We start from the raw sequence: 8,842 nt of genomic DNA, 5'->3' as shown, positions 1-8,842 counted from the left end.
AAATGAACTTTGTTACACATTTAAAACACAAAACATGCAGTGGTTTTATTTTCCTTTGGAAGTTTTGAGTGATTATTATTAATCATCAATCAAACCAAATAAAGAAAAATCAGTTTAGAAAATTAAAGCAAGAAAATAAACAATGGCTTCATGTTTTTATTTGTTTTTATTGCTCTTTACAAAATAAAGGATAAAATAGAATATTATACATTTAAAGCAAAAACCATGCAGTAGTTTAATTTCCCTGTGATTTTATTGTGATCATTATTAATAACCACCTGATTCCCTGAACATTTTGATTTATGAATCTGTTGATAGAAACTGAAGAACATCTGAAGTCAAATGAAGTATTTTGGGTGATAATCAGATTTTTGTTTTTATTTAGGATTTCATGTGATTTTTAAGGCAAACAGAGAAAATCAGCAGCACTTTTTTGATCTGTTTGGATTTTTTAACACTTCAAGACTTTTGAAGTTTTTTATTATTATTATTGAAAACAAAAAACAACTTCATTAATTATAGCTGGCATTTAAGAAGTTGAAAATTCAGGAAATAAAACATAAAACTTTATCAGAAACAATTTTTTTGTCTGTCAAAAAAACTTTTTCTCAATTTTCTAAAATAATCTTTTTTTACATAAATAATAAAATGCCATTTATATTGTTCTGTTTGGTGAATGCAAAAGTAAATGATGGCATTCATTAAAAAATAAAACTGATCTTGCTGTGCATTATTTCTAGGTAATTTAAATAAAACTGATGTTTTGGAGACACAAACTGAACTCAAAGTACAGAAACCAGATATAAAATATTCACTTCAACCTCAGAAACTCAGAATGAGTGAAACCGGAACCGGCTGTCGGGTCGGGTCACAGCAGGCGCGGGTTGTCCTCGCTGTAGTCGTGAGGGTCTCCCTGGAAGGGCAGGCGGGGCGGGTGGTTACAGATCCCCATGAGGAAGATGATGACGGTGCCGAAGGTCATCACCGGGGTGATGAGGAAGAGGCAGAGCCGGTCCACCGTGCGGGCGATGCCGCTCCAGTTGTCCTTCTCCTGCAAACACAGAACATCTGGATCTAGACTCTACTGCTGCGGCGGACATAGATCTATGATCCTAGATCACCTCGGCTCTAGGAGGAGACGGAAACCTGACCTACCTAAACAGACCCGTTTGGGGCCAAAATGGGAAATCAACTAAAAAATAACCCTAAATAAATAAAAAACAAGTTTCAGGAAAAGAAGCTCCAGGCAGTGGTGCTAACGCGCTAACAGCTAAACTAATGTTTATACAAATTTCTAGTATTTTTGATAACTTTGAAAATGTTTTTCCAGATAAATCCTGAAGCTCTAATTTTCTCGGCTGTTTTGCAGCTTTCAGTTGAATAAAGTTCTTCATCAGTGTTGAAGTTTTGAGTTGTTTCCTCAGACCTTCGCCTCCTCTCACCTCGTTGTAGTCGTTCTTGTTGTGCATGTGTTGGACGATGTAGTTCGCTCCGTCCACCGCCGGCTTGATCTCTCCGTACAGCTGATCCATCGCTCCGTCGCTTTCCACCGGCTTCAACACTGAACACACACAGCCTGTCGGTGCTGACCGACCTCACGGTTCTGTCTGGTTCTGGTTCTGTCTGGCCTACCTGAGGCGGGCGTGGGCCGTTTGGACAGCCCGTGTCTCTCTGACTGCCTCTCAAACATCAGCTCGCTGCGGGACTTGATGCTGTAATATTCCTCCGCTGCAGCGATGTATCCCACCGAGCTGGATCGCCGTGGCAACGCTCCGTCCCACGGCGGCTCGTCGTCCGCCGGGTGGGACATGTGGAGGATCCGGGGCAGCCGCTCCAGGAAAAACTGGACAAAAGGTTGATTAATATTCATTTAATGTTAAAATAGGAATGAAGAGACTTTAAAATGCTGTAGCTAGTTTATAATCACTGAACAGAACCAGAACCAAACATGGAGAAGCTTCAGCTTCTATGCACCATAAATCTGGAACAAACTGCAGTTCATCCTAAAAGTTCAGCAAAAACTCAAAATCTCACCAAATATTTTTAGTGAAAATAACTTAGTTTAAAATAAACTTTTGAGCAAGATATAGATGTTTGTCTTAAGTCAACAGTTCTTTAATAATAATGATTAAATCCACTAACAGATTATTTCACTTATGCATCAAAAATCTGGAACAAACTTCCAGAAAACTGAAAAACAGTCGAAACACTGACCTCCTTTAAATCAAGGCTGAAAACCCACCTGGGCAGATTCACCTTAGAACCGTAATAAATGAACATTAACCAACATTTACTGATGATTTTAATGACAACAATCATCAAAATATAAAGTTTGTTTCTGACTCTATGATGTTTTTATGATGTTTTATTTTTGTGTTTTTCCAAAACGGCCTTATTGCTTAAATGTGCAACACAAATAAACTGATAGATAACAAGATATTCTCCCATTTTATACGTTAAATAATCAACCAGTGGAAATAGGAGTTTTGTCTTTTCATCAATATTAATCAAATGAACTTGATTGATTTAGTTTTTCAGTTTTCTGACCATTTGTCCTCAATTTGTTCTCCTACTACTTTCCTCTGATGAACTTTAACTTCTCTGTCCTTTATTTCTTTCCCTCCTGTGTAAAGTTTCCGTTTGTCTGTCAGTGTGTGTGAAAGGTGTGTGTGAAATGAGAGCCATAAAACGTTAAATGTTGTGATTTTTCTGCTCTGCACCTTCTTGGTCCACTCAGACATGACGTGTGTGCTGGGCGTCCTGAAGTGCAGGTTGAGAACGACGACACAGTTCAACACCACGATGGTCACCAGAACCATGATGAACATCAAATATCTGAGGAAAAACATAATAAAGCCTGAAACACGGAAGAACATCAGTAAACCTCCATCAGACATTCAGCCTTTCCATGAATGTCTGTCTAGTTTCTACTGCAAATATCTGAACACGTTTGATATGAAACAAAACTAAATGAACTTTTCAGGAACATTTATGAGTTTAAGTTAATATTTCCTTAATATTGATGAAAAACAAAAGTTCTAGTTCTACTTGTAAATTATTTCATTTATAACATGGAAAATATTTTGTAATCAACAACAAGGCAGTTCAAAGAGCTTCACTTCAGAAACAGATGTTACATTTTAATTGATCAAAACCATCAATACTTATCAATCATGTTGCTTAATGTTTCATTTATAAGGTGAATCTGCCCAGGTGGGATTTCAGCCTGGATTTAAAGGAGGTCAGTGTTTCGGCTGTTTTTCAGTTTCTTCCAGATTTTTGGTGCATAAGTGAAATAATCTGCTAGTGGATTTAATCATTATTATTAAAGAATTATTGACTTAATACAAACCTCTATATCTTGCTCAAAAGTTACTTTTAAGTTAATTTTACTCGTTTATTTGCACCAAAATCTAAACCACAAATACTCGGTAAAATTTTGTGTTTTAGAAGTGAAACCAGCATAGGTACCAAAAAGGCGAATTTATTGCTGCTGAGTCCAATTTAATCTTTGTTACAACTTTTACTTAAATTATTTTTATGCTACAACAAAAACTCCAGTTCACCCTGAAAGCTTAGGAAGTCTGGACTGAAAATATGTTAAAATATGTTTTAAAAAGTTATTTAAAGACAATCAGGAACTGTAAAGTGTTTGTTCCTGTAGATATTGAAAAATAAAATGTTTTTTTTCCTACTTGACTATGAGGGGGACGGACATGGACGTCTCGGGCAGCCGCTGGGAAATCAGCAGCAAGAAGACAGACTGAGCCAGAAGGACGGAGATGGACAACGTCATCTTCTCCCCACCTAAAGGAAAAACACACAAAACTTCATCTCCACCTAAACACAAAAAAACTAAACTTCATCTCCACCTAAACACAAAAAACTAAACTTCATCTTCATCTAAACACAAAAAAACTTCATCTCCACCTGAACACAAAAAACTAAACTTCATCTTCTCCCCACCTAAAGGAAAAACACAAACCTTAAAAAAAAACCTGGGTTCAGCAGCATGAAACCAAAACTGTTTACAAGTTTATTATGAAGGAGTTTAAATTAAGACAATCAGGGCTTTGTTATAAACATGAAGACTTTATGAATGTTTACAGCTGTTTTCATTCAGTAAATTATGACATTTTAATGCAAAGTTGTGTTGAAAGTTGCCTTAAAATCAATTAATTAATGATATTTACTGCAAATTTGTATACAAAGTGAATTTAAAAAGTGTCAACTTTGCTTCATTTGGTAAATAATGACATTTAATTGCAAAGTTGTATTAAAACTTAAACTGTATTTAAAGTGTCAGTTATAAAAATATTTTAATGCAAAATGAATTAAAAGATAAGTAAAAAAATCCATTAAAACTGTCAACTTTGGTAAATAATCTTATTTTAATGCAAATTACATGAAAACTTCCGTTTAAAAAGTATCAACATTGCTTTACTCAGTAAATAAACACATTTAATTTAAAACTTGCATTAAAAGTCTATTAAAGTGTCATTACTTACCAAATTAGGCAAAGTTGATGCTTTAAACGCAGCTTTGCATTAAAATGTCATGTTTTATTGAATGACACTCCATAACAGTCATAAATATCCATGAAGACTCCTTCCTGTTCCTCACAGGAAGTCACATATACAGACCTTCAGAATAAAGTTTCATTTAATTATTAACAGATCTGTAAATCTTCCAGCTTTGCAGGAGAGTCTTTCCTCTGAGTGACCTCTGAGTGACCTCTGAGTGACCTCTAAGTGACCTCTGAGTGACCTCTGAGTGACCTCTAAGCGACCTCTGAGTGACCTCTGAGTGACCTCTAAGCGACCACTGAGTGACCTCTGAGTGACCTTCACAGTTTGTAAAGCAGCTGAGGGTCAGGCGGAGCGGCTGTGCACTGACTGTCAGCAGGCAGGTAGTAGACCAGCGAGGCCAGGAAGGAGATGAGCACACAGGGGATGATGATGTTGACGATGTAGAAGAGCGGCTTGCGTTTGATGACCAGGTAGAAGGTGATGTCCTGGTGCTTGTTGCTCTCCATGGGAATGTGCTTGTAGATGTTTTTCTTGGCCGGCCGGTGGATGATCTCCCACTCGCCGTTCTCTGCAGGCACAAACTTTACATCATCAGCTCCTAATTTACAGATTATTCTCAATCTAATCTCCATTTTGATTCCCATCTGAGTTCCTGCTGCAGTTTTTCAATAAATCTAAGATTTTAATTACATTTTGATAATGAGTTTGTCTGCCTTTCTCTGTGACAGAATATTTCTAATTTAATTGATATCAGAGGTTTAAAGAAAAAGTTGTGAATGTATATGTGAAGATATTTTGGTTATTGAGTCAGATAAGATTCATGTTTTTCAGATGTTAGCAGAGAAATTTGCGTTCTAGAATGTGAATTTCTTCAGAGACAAACTGTTGCATCCTCAGTGCACTAAGTAGCGTTATCACAGATCCTTCCTCTGTCGCTCAACATGTTCATGTTTTCATATCCAAGTTTTACCAAAAAGTAAAACTAAGTTTATCCAGAAACTTTTACTGAAAAGCCGACTTTGTTGTAACCAAATCAGCTTTTATTCTTTCTGAAGCTTGGCTAAATATGCAAATGTTTTGAAACAAAGTCACGCAAATCCTGTTCTTAAACTGAAATAAATGTCTTAAAAATAGAAACATTTATTTTAATACAAGAAGCTGCACAGTGGTGCAGTTGGTAGAGCTGTTGCCTTGCAGCAAGAAGGTTCTGGGTTCGATTCCCGGCCCTGGTCTTTCTGCATGGAGTTTGCATGTTCTCCCTGTACATGGTGGGTTTTACTCCGACAGGTTAATTTGCCTCTCCAAGTTGCCCCTGTGTGTGAGTGTGTGTGTATGCATGGTTGTTTGTCTCTGTGTTGCCCTGCGACAGACTGGCAACCTGTCCAGGGTGACCCCACCTGACACAGTAAAGAAAATGGATGGATTTTAATACAACATGCAGAATTAAAGCAGTAGTATGTAATACATTTTCTACAAAAAGTGTCGAAAATTATATATATATATATATGAAGGCCCTGATCTGATACACCATCATAAAAATCACTTTCAAGTTTTGGATCTATAATAAATATTGAGCTACTTTATTTGCCTGATTTTAGGTTGGGAGTTTTTGCCCTGCATTTTCGATTGAATCTAAATTTTTGCCTCGATGGCAGAAAGTTTGGACGCTCCAGTTGAAAGGATAAAAAGTTGCCTGTGAAGCTGGCCGGGTCGATGACGATCCACTCCACGGTGTGCTGGTGAGTTCCGTTCCCGTCCTCCTTCAGCAGCATCTTGATCTCTTTGGCGTTGTAGGTCAGGGAGCTGCAGAAACACACAGAGCGTTTACGTCTCCTGACCTGCAGGAGGCGCCGTTTCATCGCCACCTACCTGAATTTGAGCGTGCAGTTCTGCCAGTCGAAGGGGAAATAGTTGACGTTGATGGAGCAGGAGGAGCGGAAGATGGCGGGAGGCAGCCAGTAGCAGAAACCCGACTGGTCCACCAGGACGTTGCTGTAGTAGGCAACCTGGAACTGGGCGTCGTTACTAAACACAGGGAGCGATGACATCACGATGACATCACTGCAACCAGATAAACTATTCATATCCCGGCCCACAACATGTGCTATTAAAAAATATGTACTATTTATTTTTTTAACAATATATTCAATGAGTTTTTGCATTTATGAAACAGAACATACCAATAATTAACCCTCAGAGGATAAAATGAAAAATAAAATAAAATTTTACTTGTCTAATTTCAAGTAACTAGAAACTAGACAAAAGTGGTATTCATCTATACTTTGAGTGTGCAGTTCTGCCACGTTCAAACTAATACTCTGTAGTAAAACAAGTTTGTCAAACAAAATGGCCGCCCTGCGCGTGCTGACATCACTCTGAACTGTGGAAACCCAAGGAGTGCATTGCTGAAAACCCAGCAATTTTACAGGAATGTAAAACAACAAAACTTTGTTTAATATTTGCCCTGATTTGTATAAAATATAGTTTTACTTGTTTTCCAGGACGATCTCTGGCAGCCACACCATGCTGGGCGGCAGGCGCAGCATCTCGATGCCGTCGAACTCGCTGGCGTTCCACGACAGCCGGTAGTCGGTCCATGCCTGCGTCACAGAAACGCAGATCAGACCGGAGGCTTGGTTTGATTAAAAATAAAAAACGTTCTAACGTACGTGATCGATCCACACGTTTGTCAGCAGCGTCTCGTCTACTTCTTTCTACAGAAGAAAAGATAAAAGTTACATCATGTCAGAAACACGGTAGTGGCAGCATCATGCTGCAGCTGCAGGACGGAGAGAACAGATGCATGCCACACTTTTCAGATAGGGCTGCAACTAACGGTTATTTTAGTAATTGATTATTATGATTATTGATTGATTAATCAGATAAAAATTCTGCATGTTTTACAGATTTTTTAACAGCTTAAACTTTTTTATCGAATATTTAAAATGCATCAGAAGATTCAAATAAACAAATAATTGAATTTCTTTCTGCAATAACAGAACTCATTTAGTGCCATTACGTGTCAAACTCAAGGTCCGGGGGCCAAATCTGGCCCTCAGCAGCTTTTATTCTGGACTCAGCCTCTCATTTTTTGTGATTCCATGTTTGCAAAAATTCATCCAAAATCAACAGATCTCTGCTCTGTTTCACTTTAATTCATGACTTGGAGTTTTTTGCAAATTTTCTGCAAAATGGTCAAAAACTTTGGGTTTAAGTGACTGCTAACTCCTGCCTGCAGGTGGCGGTGTTTCTTACCTTACCACACTGCTGCCTCAGCCTCATATCAGCAGTGATCAATACACCGAGTTACAAGAAGTTATATTCATACATCAGCACAAATATTGTAAAAAATAGCAAATATTTTTAAATCTGTGATTTTGAATGCAAAAAAAAATCACAAAACAATTTCTAAATCCTGATATGTGTTTTTAGCTATTTATTGATGGTGAACAGTTTGTTAATGGTTTTCTCATTACATCCAATCGGCCCATGAAGATATTCATGACGTTTTTATGGCCCAAAATGAAAATGAGTTTGAATCTGAGCAGGAGAAGATAAATCTGCTACTTGGGGGATTTTGGGTAAAACCTTCTACAGACAAAGCTGCTTTAATTTTAAAAAGCAAAATGTATGTGTGCAGCTTTGGCTTAATTGCTGCTCTGAGGATGTTATTTTCTTAGTCATTTGTAAACTCTGCATATTCCAGTTAACCAAATCTGAATTAGTTGATTATTTCAGTAATTGTTTGATCTGGATTAATCGTTCCAGCCTTAATTTCAGGTGAACATGTTTTTCCAGGAACTGGCCGGTTTCCTACCAGAGAGATGAGGTTGGAGAGCGTCAGCGCCAGGAAAACGTCCACGACCTCCTGCTGCTTCTTCACGGGTCGCAGCTCTTTGTTGTATCCTTTCTCCAGGAACAGGTGGTTGATCAGACGCTCCTCCTCGTTCCGGCACAAACACTCTGACACGGAAACAGATTCAAGACCAGAACTTAGCTTCATGAAGCTAACTGTGCACAAACACGCCAGGTGGCATTTAGGGAAACTCTTAACACTTTATGTCATTTTAAAAGTTATTCATGAAGCACCTTTGACCTTAAGAGACAGAATGACCTTTAATGACCCCCAATAACAGAGTCTAGAAAGGAGAAACATTCTCTGTAGAACAGAAAGAGACTTGCAGCTCTGCAGCTCTGCAGCCCTGCAGCTCTGCAGCCCTGCACCCCTGCAGCTCTGCAGCCCTGCAGCTCTGCAGCCCTGCAGCTCTGCAGCCCTGCAGCCCTGCAGCTCTGCAGCCCTGCAGCTCTGCAGC

At 38.5% G+C, this 8,842-nt stretch overlaps 1 protein-coding gene across 1 annotated transcript in view; it reads right to left on the bottom strand.

Moving 5' to 3' along the window:
• Window positions 1–489: 489 nt before the first annotated feature.
• The window catches only part of chrnd (cholinergic receptor, nicotinic, delta (muscle)), a 10,508-nt gene continuing 2,155 nt past the window's right edge, over window positions 490–8,842 (bottom strand). The window contains exons 2-12 of the mRNA XM_007541554.2: window positions 8,347–8,492; window positions 7,199–7,243; window positions 7,020–7,129; window positions 6,399–6,554; window positions 6,223–6,332; window positions 4,897–5,097; window positions 3,696–3,807; window positions 2,721–2,835; window positions 1,633–1,843; window positions 1,443–1,561; window positions 490–1,051 (exon numbers count right to left, since the gene is read on the bottom strand). Of these exons, the coding sequence (XP_007541616.1) occupies window positions 869–1,051; window positions 1,443–1,561; window positions 1,633–1,843; window positions 2,721–2,835; window positions 3,696–3,807; window positions 4,897–5,097; window positions 6,223–6,332; window positions 6,399–6,554; window positions 7,020–7,129; window positions 7,199–7,243; window positions 8,347–8,492 (1,508 nt within the window). The 3' untranslated portion in view covers window positions 490–868. The remainder of the gene's footprint in view (window positions 1,052–1,442; window positions 1,562–1,632; window positions 1,844–2,720; window positions 2,836–3,695; window positions 3,808–4,896; window positions 5,098–6,222; window positions 6,333–6,398; window positions 6,555–7,019; window positions 7,130–7,198; window positions 7,244–8,346; window positions 8,493–8,842) is intronic.

Source organism: Poecilia formosa, unplaced genomic scaffold, assembly GCF_000485575.1.
Source record: "Poecilia formosa unplaced genomic scaffold, Poecilia_formosa-5.1.2 Scaffold616, whole genome shotgun sequence".
Taxonomy (NCBI): domain Eukaryota; kingdom Metazoa; phylum Chordata; class Actinopteri; order Cyprinodontiformes; family Poeciliidae; genus Poecilia; species Poecilia formosa.
The sequence above is the reverse complement of the archived record's forward strand: the minus strand, read 5'-3'. Positions and strand labels throughout refer to the sequence as shown.